We start from the raw sequence: 17,991 nt of genomic DNA, 5'->3' as shown, positions 1-17,991 counted from the left end.
GGTTGAAGGCGGTTGGGAGGAGAAGTCGCTCGAGCGGGGAAGGGGCGGCCGTTAGGAAAATGGCGCCGTGCGGCCCGGGGCAGACACCCGTCACTGGGCACAGCCGCCTTCCTGGTGCAGCTGCTGTGCCACGGCCACACCGCCCGGCTGTACAGCAGGTAGGAGCCGGTGACCATTCTGGAGGTGGATGGGGTTAAGGGCCTGTTTGGGAACCCGTCGGCCGCCTGGGTGGTGGAGTTCTACTGGTCGTGGGGCGGCCCCTGTGTCAACTCTGGGGCCACCTGGAAGGTACTGGGCCCGGGAGGTGAAAGGTGAGGCAGGTTGGGGGGGGGACGGAGGGGAAGGAATGTGGGGCCTGTCCTGTCATAGTCACATTTTACACTCACTTTCCATCTGCTTTTACTGGGGCTTGTGCTGTTTACCCTCAGTGTTTGTTTAATCCTTGTAATGTTACTTGTGCAATTGCTGAGGGTAGTGTGTAAATACTATTGAAGGAGATTATGCACCAGCATGTCTATGTTCCTCAGTTATTGAAGGGGCAGGACCTGTTGAGAATGGTTAGTAAAGTATGTGGTGCACTAAGCCTTATCAACATGGATATAGTTAGTTATTTGTGAAAGTATATTCTTTATTCTTTAGATTTGGAGATATACAGCACAGAAACAGACCTTTTTGGACCTCCCCATCCATGCTGACCAGCTATCCAAAATTAATCTCGTCCCATTTGCCAGCACTTGGCTCACATCCATCTAAATCCTTCCTATTCAGATGACTTTTAAATGCTGTAATTGTACCAGTCTCCACCACTTCGCCAATTGAGACACAGGCATGGTACAACTTTTCCAGCGTCTGTCTCCTCCCTGGATTCACTCCCATTCCTTTCAGTTGCTCCAAGTCAACAACTGAACCCCAGAATGAAATGTAAATGGAAAAGGGGGATCATTCCAAACATGCACCACCCCGTGCTCTGAATGGAAAACTTGCCCCTTAAATATCTTTTGTATCTTTCTGCTTTCACCCTAAATCTATGCCCTCTAGTTCTGAATTTGACCCCAACACTGGGGAAAAGACATAAAAACATTGAGCAGCCAGACAAATGCAAAAGCTATAAAATATCGAGCCACATAGGGGGAAAAAATTATGGCTCTACCCTTTTTGTTCTCTGATTAGCATTTGTACACCTAAAATCTGTCAAGAACACCAGCATCGCCACAGAGCATATTGTGTACACTCCTCAGTGTCAAGACACATGGCGCATGTTTGCCGGCGTCACCAAAACATTGGGCATGTTCCTTGCTGTCAACAGATAAAGGGCGAGACCTACTTTTGATGGACAAATAAGGAGCACTGGAGGACCGGAAGGAGACTTGTCCTCCTGCCATTCAGATCTCCCCTAGCAGTGAATGCAGAAGGTTGACGAAGCTCCTGCTCTTCCTTCTGAATGAAGATTGAGCTTCACCCCAGACTGCAACTTCCTTCCTCTGTCCAACATCTGAGAGTATGGCACTCTCTTCTCACCCCTTTTTCCATTTATATTTCATTCTGAGGTTCAATTGTTGACTTGGAGCGACTGAAAGGAATGGGAGTGAATCCAGGGAGGAGACAAACTCTGGAAAGGTTGGTCCAGGCCTGTGTCTCAATTGGCAAAATAGACAGACAGGAGATTGTAAGAACGCAGCAAGCCAGCCAGTATCAGGAGGTGGAGAAGTCGACATTTCGGGTGTAACCCTTGTTAAGGACTTGGGGGGGAGGGGCACAGGGAGAACTGCAGAACAATGGTGTGCTGGGGGCAGGGTGATGAATTGGGGAGAAGTGGAGACAGGTAGAGTGTACAACCTGGTTGGTGAATGGGAGGAAGGAATCTAGTTGGTGGCAGGCTGGGAATGGAGTTGGGGGGATGGGTATGCAGGTTATTTGAAATTGGAAAATTCAATGTTGAATCCTCCGGACTGTGGACTGCTCAGGCGGAAGATGAGGCGTTCCTCCAATTTGCGGTTTGGTTTGTTGTGGCAATGGAGGAAGCTAAAGATGGTCATGTCAGACAGGGAGTGGGAAGATGAATTAAAATGGGTGGTGACTGGGAGGTCCGGTCGGCCTTTGCAGACGTGGCTGTGATACTCGGCGAACCGTTCCCCAAGTTTAAGCTCAGTCTCCCCGATAGAGGGAGGACCACAGTTGGCAAACACATGGCAAATACAGTACCCCAATGTAAAGTTAAAGCCTTTGCTGTGAAAATAGACAGAACGGTGTATTGTTTAAATGGTGATATATTGGGATATGGAGAAAGTGAGGACTGGAGATTAGAGTCAAAAAGTGTGGTGCTGGAAAAGCACAGCAGGTCAAGCAGCATCCGAGCAGTAGGACAGTCGAAGATTTGGGCACAAGCCCTTCATCAGGAATGATGCGTGGATGTTCAGAGGGGCATCAGTGTCCTTCTGTGCCAGTTGTCAGACTCGTGCAGCAGGCAATGAGCAAGGCAAGTGGTGTATTAGCAAGATGATCTGGGATCAGAAGTGCGGGTGTCTTCCTGCAGTTAGGGGGTCATTGAATATATTCAAGGATGAATTTGTCTGATTTTTGAACAACAGTGTGTGGATATTTATGTTGTGTGGATGAGGTTTTTTTTGAGTGGTTTGTGTTGGATGCAGGTACAGTAACCACGTTTAAAGTGGAAGGCAAGAAAATAGTTTGAAGACCACGACAGAACAGTTACAGTCAGACAGTGCTTCAGCGCAACTATTCCATGCAGACTATGTTCTCAAACTAAACTATTGCCACTTGCCAGTGTTTGGCCCATCTCCATCGGCACCGTGTCTGTTCATGTACTTATGGAAATGTCTTTTAAATGTTGCATCTATGCGTGCATCCACCACGTCCTCTTTACATTCACTCCATACATGAACCACTCTGTTTATAAACAAACTTTTCCTGATTCTGTCCACTCTGTGAATTCATTCCCTTTCCTTTCTTTGCTGCAAGTCATAAATTGAAGCCCAGAATGAAAAAATGGAAAAGGAGTTGAGAGGAGAGCGCCGTACTCACAGATGGTTGACAGAATAAGGAGGTTGCAGTCTGGAGCAAACTCAATCTTCATACAGAGACAGCGAGCAGCAGGAGCAGCTTCCAACGTCTGCATTCAGACAATAGGAAGGCTCTGATTGGCAGGAGAACCAGTCACCTTCTGGTCCGCCAGGGCTCCTGACTGGCCTCTTACACCACCATGTCTCCCAATAATTCAACTTTCAAAGAATTATGTACCCGATTTGGAGATGCCGGTGTTGGACTGGGTTGAATGGAGTTAAAATTCACAGCACCAGGTGATACTCCAACAGGCTCATTTGTAAGCACTAGCTTTTGGAGTGCTGCTCCTTCATCAGGTGGTTGTTTCTTATGATCCTGCTCCACAAACACCCAATAAAGAAGCTCGTGCTTCCAAATAAACCAGTTGGATGATAATCTGATGTCGTGTGATTTTTAACTTTATGTACCTGAACTCTTCCCCACCCCATGTCTCTGTTCTCCAACACGTCGCAGGGCTCTATCATTAACTGCACAAGTCCTGCTCTTCCTTGTTTTACCAAAATAAAACCCCTTGCCTTCATCTGTTGCTCTTTCAGACACGTGCGCGCGCACACACACACACACACACACACACTGTCTTACAGGCTTATACTTCATCAAGCACACACTTCATTAGCATGCACAAGTCAATGGAGTGAATTTGCTTTGGCAGAATTATATTTGCAGATATATTTAATTTTGCTCAAAAAGCACACAAACTGTAGGCAGTCAATCCATATAATATTTTATAAATTTCTAGTTTGGTTAATAGAACCAATCTGATTCAAGATTGGGATACAGACTCGAACCTCACACCTTTTGTGCAGTATCTGAGCTGAGATATCACCTATTTTTATAAAACCTTAAACTATCTCGAGAAAGTAAATTAAAAGTAGTTGTGGAGTTTATGTATTGATGAACTGAAACCTGCAATTAAGGAAAATAAAGAACAATGAAAGCATAGGAAAGATTAAAGCATGAAGACCACTGGCAATCTGTGGAAGGCAAGATAGGATAAGCATAGTGGAATTTCCTTATACTAATTAGCAGAGTAAGGTTAAGACTGAAAGGTCACTATGGCGAGATGAGATAACACAAGTAATAAAGCAAGTTTCTCTGTTAAGTGTTATTATGACAGGATTGGGACAATAAGTATTTGGGACATGACATTAAGATATCTAATTAATAGTTAATAGAGTCAGCTTGAGACAGGAGACTATTGTGACAGATGGAATAGCTAAATATCTCTCATGACAGGCTAGTCTGGAATACAAAGATCACTGTGGCTGAGTTAGCAATAAATATCTAACCGTGACATTAGAATAACATTAAGTAGAATGTACAACTAAAGAGATAATGGGAACTAACTTCACTGGTTTATTGTATGGCGAGAGTGAGGTACTTTGATTAATATAGTTGGACATGATAAGCTAACAGAAACATGATAAAAATGATATAAAGATCCACGGACCCTGAGGTTCGGGGGAATTCAAGAATCTGCTTTCTCAGTGTCACGGTTTTTTGTTTGCAAATAAAAGACCGACTTCTTGAAGAACTCTCTGCATCTCCTGGTGGTTCTCTACATTTTCTCCACAACAAATTTGGTGCTGCGAGCAGGGTTGTGCAGAGACCCACCTGGACAGAGGGCGGTAGTAACAGGGTGCTTGTTGGTCCACCGGGGGCATTCCCAAGACTGACAGAATAAGAGTACCCAACAAAAGAACGTTAGCATTTTTGCTGTGAATTCGGACTATATTCTGTTGGCTTCGAGTGGTCCTAGGGAACTCAGATGCAGGAACCTGCCGGAGGGTGTCTCCGATCCAAGATCCAAAGGCGAGGAGTAAATTGCAACTGATGGAGACGTGGAGAATAGGTCAAGAAAACTGCGTAGTGGGGTAAGGGGTGAGTAAGAATAGAACGTCGCAATTGTTGAGTAAAAATTCCATGTGGTGTATATAAGACCCGAGAAATAGATAGGGCAGAATAAAGAAGGGGAAATTGTTTTACTGGAGGCACTGATGGACCTGTTTAGAAAATTGGCAGATTGGCAGTGGATGATTAAAAGTAAAATAGCAGAGAATAGTCATAGTGTTATATTGTTACTAGACTGTTTTAGATAAGGCCTGTAGGATAATAGGATTTTTGGAAATGAACAAAGGGTCTGTTTAAGTAAGGCTCTGGGTGACAGCAATTGATTTAAAGCAGAGTTATTGGCTGTTAGCAGCAAAGCTCTGTATGTGTGAGAGCAGGAGCAGCTGTAGCTTGCAGAATGTATGTGTATATGTGTCTGTGAGAGAAAAAGAGAGCTTATAGTTTAGTTATTGTGATCTGATTTGTATGCATAATTGTTTGTGGTGGTTAAATGTTTATTTTGATTTTATTTTGCACTGTAAGAATTTAAGAGTTATTTTTTGAGAGAACTTTCTCAAAAAACAGTTAGTGATTGGTGCATTTTGAAGATGCAGTGTTAGATTGATTTAGGCTGAATGAATGAGAATAGGTTGTTTGTATTAACTAGCTGCAACTGAGGACGTTTAGAAACTGATAGATTGGGAAGGGACAATTGCAAGTTATAAAGTTAGGAATTGCTTATATTATTGAACAAAGCACTATTGGACTTGAATGGTATAAGCAAGTGATTTATGAGAGCAAAGACAATACATTAGTTGGACTGAAATATATCGTAGAATGGATAAAGGGACTGCAGTTGAGATACTGAGTGAGAAATTTCCAATGGCAAGAATTGATATTGTAAAAATTTCAGAGAAATGGGAAAAAAGAACTAAGGATTTATTGACTAAATGGTGAAAAAAAAGGTACTTTTGATTAACATATGTGCAATGAGATGGAAGGATTAATTAAGAACTATAAGCCGCAAGATAAATCTAAAAATAAAAACCAAAAAAGGGATCAGGAGATGGAAATACTGAAACTTTTCAGGAAAGAGGGTGAGGAACTGAAAGTAGCTTGTCAGGCACATGTGGTGACCAGGAAAGCTGCAAAACAACAAGCTGAGCAGTTACGGGAAACAGGAATCGGCTCCCCCCACCCTCTCTATACCCAGATGTGGAGGAGTTGAATAGACCTCCTCCCTACTTGAATGAAGAGGCATTGAAGCAGTGTCCAGTAATAAAGGGAACAGTAGAAATAGAGGGACAGTTAGAATGGGATGGAAGTGCTGAAGACAAAAATGAACTGAGGGAAAGAAGAGAAAGAGAAAAAAGGGACATGCAGGAGCAAATAGAAGCTATACAACGAGAGCAAGAAGAGCTGAAACATGAGATTAGTGTGATGCGTGGGCTAAGGGAACAAAAAGCAATTGAGGAATACTCATTGTGATATGAAAGGAGGGCTGAAGAGAAAAGCTGTGAAAGTGACGCAAAACAAGCAGAAAGGGATGATGAGAGACCAGGAAAGAAAAAGGTCCCAGTATCTAAAGAATGGGAGAAATTAGAAATAGCATTGCACTCAGAGCCCGAGGGAGAATTATTGAGAAGTAGTGTTGGTAAAGGGAAAAGGGGCGAACAAGGAAGGATGCTACCGCTCCTTATAAAAGAGGGGAGAAACCCACCCTACATGCCTTGGGGAACTCAGGATCTGGAAAGACTGAAGAATGCACTGCCAAGTTTACATGAGGGAGCAGGAAAGTGAATCAGGGCTTTTGAAGATGAAACCACAGGGCGATTGCTGGCTATAGGAGACTTGAAGGCACTGGTGAGGTTGGTAGGGCTCCCGAAAGTTAAAGGAAATAATGGTCCGAACCCGCTTGAAAAGTGCAGCAGACGATCCAATGATTGACAGGGTCGGGTTTGATCAAGTGAGACAGAATGTATGGCAGGCCTTAAGAGACTGTTATCCACCCAAAATGGACCCCCAGGCTCTGAGAGGGGATCCACTAGGAGAAAGTGAAAACCCGGCTGCCTACTTGGAGAGACAGTTAAAGAAATGGAGGCTGGAAACAGAGCAAGACATAGATTCTAATCAGTTGCTGACCACAATGTTCTGAAATTCCATCAGAGGCAATGCCCTCCCAAGTCTGGTCAAGGCTGGAGGAGGTGGTGGGTCTGACATCATCAATGAGCCACCAGGAATTGAGAGATCATGTAGCTCATGCAGCTGAAAGGTTTCAAAAAGTCAAAGAGAAACTGTTTAAACAGCAGGAGGAGGTGCAAAGGAAGCTGGCGCAAATGCAGCTCGAAGAGCTTAAAAAGAAAAAAAAAGACTAAAATGGTGTTGCCAGTAAGAACCGACACAACAATCAACATTGGCGTGAACCAAGTGCCAGCGCAAGGGGGTTCCTATCAGGTAACCAGACGGGGGCCAGAAAGTCCCATGCCAGCAATTGAGGGTTTTAAGAGAAACTTTCTTGCAGGTGACTTATCCGGGGCAGGGCAGATTTAAACAACAGCCGAAACAGAACTGGAGTCCCCAAGGACTGGGACCTATGAATGGTACATGATAAATAATCAGGCTCAAGGCGGGCCAGAAATGATGTGAGGGAGATTCCATCAACCAGGCCACTTTAGGAGGAATTGCCCTTATTGGACCGGACCCCCCCTGCCCTACAGTGGGCCTAGATGGCGGGAATCCCCAGTGCCCACTTCCCAGACACCTACAGGCCCTTATGGGATGTGTTAGGGATGCCCTGACAACCTGGGTGGGAAGGGGCACTACCCTCTAGTAGCAAGAACCAGTAATACAAGTTAATATCGAGGGGTGGCAGACACCGGTGATGATAGATACTGGAGCTATGTACACTTGTGTACAGTCGCGGTGTGCCTCTCACCTTTCCATGTCAAGTCAATTTGTTAAAACTGTAGGGTTCTCAGGGAAATCACAGTTAATCCTATTTACAGCTCCAGTACTGTGCAGTAAAAGTAGCAATTTTTTCAAAACAGGTCAAGGTCAAAGTGTAACCCCTCACTTTCTTGATTATTGGTCACCACTGAGTTGTCCCTTGGTAATTGGATCCTTGGTACAGCCTTATCCCGGAGGAAGTATTGCCTCACTCAGCAATTTCAACCTATATCCAAGTAAGTTGTATGAGCAGCGTAGAGTCAACCAGACTGCTGTGGGTCTGGAGTCATGTGTAGGCCAGACAGGGTAAAGGATGCAGCTGGGACGATGTTCTCTAATAACTGCTCAAGTCTTCCCTAAAAAAGAACTGAGTGAATCAGATGGGGGTTTTCTTCCACCCCGACCTCACCAACGATGGTTTCATCTTTAGATTCTGAACTCCAGATTTCTGACCAAATTCCAATTCCACCATCTGTCGCGGGGGGAATCGAACCCGGGATCCCTGGAACTGGGTTGATAGTCCAGTCGATAATGGCACTCAGCCGTAACTCCTTCAATCCCCCTGTGATGGCACATGAACTCGCTGGTGGCTCTGCAAGTGGGAGGAGCGGGTGAAGGCCTTCCCGCACTTGGGGCAGCTGAAGGGCCTCTCCCCCGTGTGGACCCGCTGGTGGGCCAGCAGGTTGGAGACCTGGGCAAAGCTTTTCCCGCACTCGGGGCAGCTGAAGGGCCTCTCCCCGGTATGGACCCGCTGGTGCCTCAGCAGGTAGAAGGAATCGCTGAAGGCCTTCCTGCACTCAGGGCAGCTGAAGGGCCTCTCCTCCGTGTGGACCCGCTGGTGCCTCAGCAGAGAGGAGGAATCACGGAATGCCTTCCCACACTCAGAGCAGCGGAAGGGCCTCTCCTCCGTGTGGACTCGCTGGTGCCTCAGCAGGGTGGAGGAATCACGGAATGCCTTCCCACACTCAGGGCAGCTGAAGGGCCTCTCCCCTGTGTGAACCCGCTGGTGGGTGAGCAGATGGGCGGAATTGCTGTAGGCCTTCCCGCACTCGGGGCAGCTGAAGGGCCTCTCCCCCGTGTGGACCCACTGATGCCTCAGCAGGTAGAAGGAATTGCTGAAGGCCTTCCTGCACTCGGGGCAGCTGAAGGGCCTCTCCCCTGTGTGGACCCGCCGGTGCTTCAGCAAGTCAGAGGAATCACGGAATGCCTTCCCACACTCTGGGCAGTGGAAGGGCCTCTCCCCTGTGTGAATCCGCCGGTGCCTCAGCAGGGTGGAGGAATCGCTGAAGGCCTTCCCGCACTCGGGGCAGCTGAAGGGCCTCTCCCCTGCGTGGACCCGCTGGTGGGTCAGCAAGCTGGAGGAATTGCTGTAGGACTTCCCACACTCAGGACAACTGAAGGGCCTCTCCCCTGTGTGGACCCGCCGGTGGGTTAGCAGGTGGAAGGAACTGCTGAAGGCCTTCCCGCACTCAGAGCAGGGGAATGGCCTCACCCCCATGTGGATCTGCTGGTGCCTCAGCAGGTTGGAGGCCTGGGCAAAGACCTTCCCACACTCTGGGCAGCTGAAGGGCCTCTCCCCCGTGTGGACCCGTCGGTGGGTCAGCAGGTTGGTGGAATTGCTGAAGCCCTTCCCGCAGTCAGGGCAGGGGAATGACCTCTCCCCAGTGTGGCTGCGCCGATGAATCTCCAGGGCAGACAGGAAATGGAAGCCTTTCCCACAGTCGCCACACTTCCATCGTTTCTCCACGGGGTGGGCTTCCTCAGGTTTCTCCATGGCCGAAGTTTCAGCCACACACAAATGCGTGTGGAGCCCCTACCTACCGTGAATTCCTCTTTCCAGGCTGTATAACTGCTTCAGGCGCCACACTCAGTGCACTGCAATAGTAGGGTCTCTCATCTAGTCCCACTGATGCTGAAAACATGCTCAAACAGGAACCAAACAGCTTTGCTCCTTCTCACAGAATCATAGTTGAAAACCGTTGTGGTGCCGATGGATTGATTGAGTGACTGTCAGACATTGACATCAAAGTGAGGACTGCAGACGCTGGAGAGTCAGTGTTGAAAAGTGCAGCGCTGGAAAAGCACAGCACGTCAGGCAGCATCTGAGGAGCAGGAGAGTCGATGTTTCGGGCATAAGCCCTTCATCTGTTGATTTTGAAACTTCCGTCTTCAGATCTTCAAATATTCTGTAAAAAGATATTACAAAGGTCATCACTGCCAGCCCAGGGTAGAAATTCTGAACAAGTAATTCTACTTTCTGTGGAATATTCTTTTCTTTTGTTATTCCACAAAAGTGAAAGCACCATCCCACTCTCTCTCCCCCTATGTTCTCACTCCGCTCTAACTAATTCTCCTGAAGGTGCTGATTCAGGATCTTACACGGGCAGAAAAGCAAACACGCCAAGACTGACTTCTCTCTGAATTTTGTTGGTGGGGGAGGGGGGGAAAGAGTCAAGTCTTCAGCAGAGCTGAGAACAGACTAACATCGAGATGCCTTTTAACTGTTGTAATTACATCAGTCGCCACCCCTTCCTCTGGCAGTTCGTTCCACACATGTAACATCCTCTGTGTGAAAAGGTTGCCCCTCAGGTTCCTTTCAAATCATTCCCCTCTCACCTCAAATGTATGCCCTCTAGCTTTGGACTCCCCTATCCTGGGGAAAAGACTTTAAGTACTCACCCTATCCATGCCCCTCACAAACGTCTATAAGATCACCCTTCAGCCTCCGATGCTCCAGGGTAAATATTCCCAGCCTATTCAGTATGTTGCTGTAGCTCAAACCCTCCAAATCTGGCAACAGTCTTGTAAATCTTTCAAAGTTTCATACGTTTCCTATAGCAGGGAGACCAGAACTGAACACAGTATTCCAAAAGTGGCCTAACCAATGCCCTGCACATCCACAACAGAACCTCCCAGCTCCTGTACTCTCTGCTGTGACTAATAAAGTTGAAAATGTGGTGCTGGAAAAACACAGCAGGCCAGGCAGCATCCGAGGAGCAGGAGAATCAACGTTTCGGGCATAAGCCCTTCTTCAGCTCATTCCTGAATAAGGGCTTATGCCCGAAACGTCGATTCTCCTGCTCCTCGAATGCTTCCTGGCCTGCTGTGCTTTTCCAGTACCACATTTTTCAACTCTGGTACTCCAGCATCTGCAGTCTTCACTTTCTCCTAGTCTGACTAATAGAGGCCAGCATACCAAATGCCTTCTTCACTATCCTGCCTACCTGAGACTCCACTTTCAAGGAACTATGTCTCTTTGCTCTGCAACACTCACCTTAACTGTGTCAGTCCTGGCTGGATTCGCTTCACCTTATCAACACCTCAAGGCCAGGAACCTGGAACATTTGAGTTCCTTTCCATATATGGAGTTGTTTTTCTCATTCCTTGACTGATATGATAGTTTACTGGTCTTGTACGTTTGCTGTTAGGTCGGTTTAACTTTACATTTTTCTCTGCCTGTCTGCAAAGTCAGGCCCTTACTTCTTTGTTTCCCTATGCTTTTATAGATTTCACAATAAATGTTAATTTTCCATCACACCAGCTAGGTACCTTTTAAATGCTGTAATTGTACCAGCTACCACCACTTCCTCGGGCAGCTCATTCCTTACACGCACCATGCTCTGAATACAGGAATTGCCCCTTAGGTTCATTTTAAATCCCACCCTCACCCTGCACTTATGACCCATTCAGGGAAAAGACCTTGTCTATTTACCCTATCCATGCCCCTCATGATATTATATAAGTTTGTAGGGTCACCCTCAGCCTTTGGCGCTCGAGAGAAAACAGCCCCACCCGACTGAGCTCAAACCCTGATAACATCCTTGTCAATCTTTTCAGAATCCTTTCAAGTTTCACAACATCCTTCCACTAGCATAGAGACCAGAACTGCACACACCATTCCAAAAGTGACCTAACCAATGTCTGGTGCAGCTACAACATAACTTCCCATAACTCTTATAAGTAGAGAATTGGGAAAGTTTTCAAAATCCACAAAAGACAACCGGGAAAGAATGGAGGGACAAACCGAACTTTTGAGGGTCAGCTTGGACATCAGGGCGGGGGAATGGGAAGGAAGCTGAATGTGCTGGAGCCAAGCTGGAGGAAGAACAGAGGATGCAAAACCGGTTTGAAGCTGCAGTGAGGAATATCGCATGTGCTGTACTTGTACCTGTTGCAGTTACTGGTGGGAATCGCATTTTAAAAAATAAAAACAAGAACACTATCTACCCCTCCACCTTCCCAACGTCGATCCTTCTGTTCCGCGGTGTGACGTCAATAAAGAGGGGCGGGGCGAGATCGTCAGCGGGCTTCCGCGCTACGCATGCGCTGCCCTGCAGCAGAAGGGGTGGAGAACACTGTCCAAAAACCCCTTCACTTCAGAGAATCTCCACAGTGTGGAAGCAGGCCACTGGGCCCTACGACTCCATACCGACCCTCCCAAGGGTAACCCATCCACACCCATTCCCCTACCCCCATTGCTCTACATTTAACCCTGAGTAATGCATCTTACTTGCACATTCCTGGACATTATGCTTAATTTAGCAAAGCCAATCCACCCCAACCTGCACATCCCTGGGCCCTGTGATTAATTCAGGTGGTTGTGGCATATAAGATCATAATGTGGGAGATTAGAAATGTTGTTTTTGCAAGTGGGGGTGGTGGGGTGTTAATTCTTGTAGCATGTAGCATACTTAAGGCTAAGACTTTAATGAATATAGAAAATAGTTTTAAGCTAGGAAATAACTTTAAAGTGTTGTAGTTGACCACAAAAAGAAGCAACAGGGCATTTCACAATAAAGCTTATAGTATGATAAGAGAAACTGGATAAAAGAACAAGCTGTAACAAACAAGGAACAAAGAATGCAGACAAGGACAGCAGGATGGCCAGATAAGAAAATAACTAAGAAGTGAGGTAATCGGCTTATGATAGGATGAAAAAGGGAGGCATGATTCCGCAACTTGTAAATTAAATAAGAATGCTCTGTTTTCGCGTGCATTTCTGCTTGATTGCAGAAGCGTCCAGTTCTTGCAAGGCTGTAATAAATTGGTCTTGTTTCCAAGGCTTTGTCTCAGGCTGATTGATTTGTCAGTGAGTTCTGTTTCTCACAATAAGACAGAATTTATAGCAAAACGTTACCATATCCTGCCACTGAAATGGTATATTGAACTAACCTGGATTGTTAAGTCTTTCACCTTTTCGAATGGGTTGCAGGTATCATTACAATGTAAACTCCAGAATTTCTTGTACATTATCTTCTTGAAATAACAAGGTTTTGTAGCAAAAGGTGACAATGTTTTATGATTTACATACAAAAGAACTGAAACCAACATGGTCATTCTAACAGATAAGAGACTGAACAAACATTCCAGATCTTTTTCAATATATAATTTCTGTTACATTACACTGTAAACTTTGGTATAAATTCTGTGTCTTACAATCTTATACTCCACAAACACCTGATGGACCTGTACTCTTAAAGCTAGTGCTTCCGATTAACTGTAACCTGGTATTGTGTAATTTTTAACTCTGCAAATAGACATTCACTCCCATGGACTTATGTGTGCGCATATGTGCATGACAGAGAGAAAAGTCTACATCAGTGCTGTACGTCTCTATGTCTATTTGATAACAGATGCTTTATTTCTGTTTATGTAAATAGTGTAGTAAATCTTAGCTAGGTACTAATATTTAGATGTGTGAGAGAGAGAGAGAGTTCCTCAAGTAGGGCACCATAAGAATCCTGGGAGATCCCTATTTCTGGATTACTTCCTAATGAACAAACATTAAGCACGATCGCCTATTTATTCCTCATTTTGTTCCATTATTCTTGTTTTATTCCCTGCAAGGATGTGGGAGAATTGTTAGATTTGGTTCAGCCATTTTGTCACATATTAAAAGCCTGGAAACCATTTTGACTCTCATCTTAGTGCCTGCTTGCTAAAGCTTATGGTTCCCAGGCTAAGCGGAGGTGGTTGGCCTGCAGCTGTACTGCTCCCTGAAACAAATTCTTTCTATCCCCCAGGAGTCAGGCAGGAGATATCCTGGTCCTGCCAGGTCTTCTTTGAGAAAAGAAATATAGAAGGTACTTGCTGCTTCTGTTGTGTCCAAAATAAAAAGGAAAGCTGGCCAGGGACAAAAATGCTGTTAGAAATGCTAATACAATTCTCGCTACTCAGCCACAAGATACTAGGTGAATACTCAACAGGGTCCTAGCATCTGGACATAATGTTGCTGAGAGCACTTGTGCTTTACAAAGTTAGTAATAATGAATTTGCTTGCCCCAGGGTTTTGAGTTGAAACCCTATTTGATAAACCCTGCACTCACACTGAGGTCCATAGCATGCTTCAAGAGGTCCCCGATCTGTTCAAGTGCCCAACATTAGTTTTAATTGCAGAGTAGAAATCTGCAGTGAGTATAATTGCTCGCTTCAGGATGTCCAGACTTGAATGAATTCGACATACAGGACACATTGGGCAACTATTAAAGACGCCGTTGTACCTCCCCTGGGTTGTGGACTCATGCAGAGAAACATACAACTTGATTGAAAAGAGTGTTCGATTTGCAAATAGAATGGCTGAGAGGTATTTAGAGTTTGCACACTTGGTTAAGCAACTATGCGTCACAGCCAGGATTTATGAGGCTCAACTCCCTAACTTGGACTGTTCTGAAATGTGAGTGCCTCATTACCCTTGGAAAGAAGGAATAAACAAAAGCTTACAAACAGATATGAAGAAAGTTGGAGAATGTTACAGAGAGAGAGGTGCGTAGGGAGGGGGGGAAAGGGCCTAGGCAAGCAGAGAGGGGCGCAGGCAGGCAGAGAGAGAGAGAGGCGCAGGCAGGCAGAGAGAGAGAGAAGGCCGTGCAGGCAGACAGACAGACAGGGAGAGACTGCCTCAGTGCCAACACCCTGCAGCTTGCAGAAAGGTTAACACTTTGTAATCTGGTTTGAATGCACATTCGCCTGGGTCTGACACTGAAATCACAGGGGAAGCCCCTGCTGAAGAGCACAAACTATGGTCTCAAATAGGGTACTCCCTCTACACCCAAACCAAAATCTGGGTGACCCCTGCTGGACTGGTTTGTGTTCCTTCTTTGCTGCTGCCTATTTTAGTTGATTATATGCATTATTGTACACACTTGGGCAAGGAGGGAATGGTTAATACTCTGTTACAAACTTGGTGGCACCTGGATTTTCAGAAAGCAGCGAGGAAAAGAGCTGAAGTGTGTTTAACTTGTAAATTTTAATTTGATCTTTCTGCCTTTCACTAACTATGTTTGATTGGGCCTGATAACCTCTAGTAAACGGGAATTACACTTTCATGCTTTTCTGTATACACAGTAGGTCAACCACTCCAGCTGCTGAGTATGTGCCCATTATCCCCATCCATCCCGAACTCGTACCAAGTGAGCCCTTATGGAGTTTGAGCAACTTGCAGCTTTCTTTCCCCCTGCCTTTGGAACTGCTTAACTGGAAATCAAAGTCACCCCACAGACAATCCTGCGCTCGGCTCAGTTCACTGTTGTGGCCCTCCTCTCCAGCGATCTCTCAGATGCCGGGATTTCCCCCTTCCTGATAATGATTCCCAATCCCTGGAGCTGTCTGTCCCTGTCCTTACTAAACCCGAGGACTATCTGTCTGATCTCCAACCACCACTCCTTGACAATCCCCCTTTTGCTGACACCCACACGCTCTTCTTTTTAATAAAAAGGAGGGACTGTGGGAGAATTTGACCAAAATTGCCACAAAACTACGTCAAAGTCATTTTGTCACGAAGCAATGTTTGCAGTAAAATGTAGCCTGTTAACATAATGTTGTCTGAGCCCTGGCTAAGGAATTCTGTTTTGATAGCCTGACCTTGCAGCTGCAGGCTGTCTCTGCTCCTCGGGCCATTAGACTGTGCTGCTTCATAGAATGATGGATTGGTTCTCTCTGTCCCTTATCAGTAATTTGAGCTGAGCTGAACCTGCAGAATAAGATAACATTCAGTTTCGTAAACATTAAGAAGTGTAGGTCTGGACAATGTATGTGAACCTTACAACTGCCCCTCAGTTGCATAATTAATGGAGAGTGGGGCTTGTGTTTTACTATAAAACTTGTAAAATTCTGTATTTTATTGGAATACATCAGATTTTGTTTTGAACTAAGAGATATTTTCCAAGGTCTCCTCTCCTGACTACTTTGCTTTAAACAATCTGGCACACGAGTTACTTGCCCCAACCATACTAATAGTTACATCGAAGGGAGAGAGAATTCCTCAAGTAGGGCACTATCAGAATCCTGGGAGAGCCCTATTTCTGGTTTACTTCCTAATGAACAAACAGTAAGCACGAGCACCTATTCATTTCTAATTTTGTTCCATTTTTCTTCATTGATTCCCTGCTCTGACTACACTCTTGTCTGGTTGATTAACAAGCTGGGAGATTGTGAGTTGGGTTTCAATTGAGTGAATGTTTTATTGTTCTGGAAGGTGTAAAAGGGGCTTGAAAGCTTCAGCAAAAATCCAGCAGAGCCGAGAACAGACTGACATCTTACTTTGTGCAAACAAGGAGATCAACAGAGGACAGAGAAATCAGGCCCTAAAACCCGAGCTGGCACCAGGCTACCCTGTGATCAGTGCTTTGATTAACAGTGCCAACCCTCTACCTTTACCCCGCCTCCCGTATGACTACCCCCTCGATATTCAGGATCCAATCCTTGTCATCCTGAAGCCATGTCTCTGTAAGGAGTCTCCGATCATAATTGTTCTCTTCGGTGTGTGCAGTCAATTCATTCACTTTTGTTACAATGCAGCACACATTCAGAAACATTGAAACTAAAAACAATTTTTGTGATCTTTAGAATCCAGTTTTGATTGCTGGAATATTTACTCTCCTTGTCCCTTTCTATCGTTCCGATATTTATTTTCCACATCACTACATTGCTCACTGGCCTAGATTTGGATTGGCTATGCTAAATTGCCTATAGTGTCCAGGGATGTACAGGTTAGGTGGGTTAGCCATGGGAAATGAAGGGTTATAGTTTCATAGTAATAGAAGCAGGAATAGGCCATTTGGCCCATCCAGCCTGCTCCGCCATTCATTTAGATCAGAGCTGATCTATCCATCGACTCAGCTCCTCCTCCCTGCATTGTCCCAACTACCCTTCATTCCTCTATCATTGCAAATACCCATTCAACTGTGATTTGAATATACTTAATGAAGCTGCCTGTACTGCTTTCTTGAGCAAAGAATTCCATAGATTCACTACTCACCGGGAAAAGGAGCTCCTCTTCATCTTCACACTGAACGCCACCTTCACTATCCTGTCCAACTGAGACTCCACTTTCACGGAACTATGACCCTGCACTCCAAGGTCTCTTTGTTCTACGATACTCCCCTTAACTGTGTCAGTCCTGCCTGGATTGTTTGACCAAAATATAACACCTCAACCTCTCTAAATTAAACTCCACCTGCCAGTCCTCAGCCCATCCGATCGATTCTAATTTATAGCGAATCTCTTTCCTCTTTTATTCCCTCTAAGCCGAAAATCTCTATTCCACACACTCTCCCTCCATTCTCAATTTGCTGAACCTAATCCCTGCTGTACATCATCCTGAAGGGTCTGGTTCATGCTAGTTAACAAGCCTACACATTGAAACATACAGAATCCTGAACGGCCTGGACAAAGTGGTGTTGCAAGGATGTTTCCATTGATAGGAGAGACTAGGACCTAAGGGCCCAGCCTTAAAGTGAAGGCAAAACCTTTGAGAACAGAGATAAGGAGAAACCTGTTCAGCCCGAGAGTGGGGAATCTATGGAATTCACTGCCACAGAAGGCTGTGGAGGCCAGGACACTAAGGATATTTAAGATTGAGATAGATAGGTTTGAGAATAAAGGGGGGAATCAAGGGTTACGGGGAGAAAGCAGGAAAATGGGGTTGAGAAACCGAGCAGCCATGATTGAATGGCGGAGCACACCTGATGGGCTGAATGGCCTCATTTCTGCTCCTGTGTCTTATGGTCTATTGCTGTCCTGGACACAGAGAGAGAATTGGGAGCAGGAGTAGGCCATTTGGTCTTTTGAGCTTGCACCAGCATTGAACAGATCATAACTGGATATGAAATTACCAACATCTTGGTGCATAGGCAGGGA

At 45.6% G+C, this 17,991-nt stretch overlaps 1 protein-coding gene and 1 long non-coding RNA gene across 9 annotated transcripts in view; one reads left to right on the top strand and one right to left on the bottom strand.

Annotated features, from left to right (window-relative positions):
- On the top strand, positions 1–3,456 carry LOC140460987 (uncharacterized). The gene is made up of 2 exons (XR_011954433.1): positions 1–158; positions 2,980–3,456. It is a non-coding gene; the product is annotated as an uncharacterized lncRNA (long non-coding RNA).
- A 266-nt stretch (positions 3,457–3,722) lies between these two features.
- Positions 3,723–17,991, bottom strand: part of LOC140460967 (uncharacterized) — a 32,764-nt gene continuing 18,495 nt past the window's right edge. For 3 of the 8 annotated variants that reach the window (XM_072555715.1, XM_072555714.1, XM_072555718.1), the window contains exon 2: positions 3,723–10,043. In XM_072555715.1, coding sequence (XP_072411816.1) covers positions 8,411–9,631 — 1,221 coding nt within the window. In that variant the 5' untranslated portion in view covers positions 9,632–10,043 and the 3' untranslated portion in view covers positions 3,723–8,410. Of the gene's footprint in view, positions 10,044–10,536; positions 10,841–11,131; positions 11,998–12,025; positions 12,260–15,714; positions 15,824–17,991 lie in introns of those variants that run through there. The other 5 variants (XM_072555713.1, XM_072555712.1, XM_072555720.1 and 2 more) reach the window with 4 other exon arrangements.

The sequence above is a fragment of the Chiloscyllium punctatum genome, chromosome 36, assembly GCF_047496795.1.
Source record: "Chiloscyllium punctatum isolate Juve2018m chromosome 36, sChiPun1.3, whole genome shotgun sequence".
Taxonomy (NCBI): domain Eukaryota; kingdom Metazoa; phylum Chordata; class Chondrichthyes; order Orectolobiformes; family Hemiscylliidae; genus Chiloscyllium; species Chiloscyllium punctatum.
This window is presented reverse-complemented; position numbering and strand designations above follow the sequence as displayed.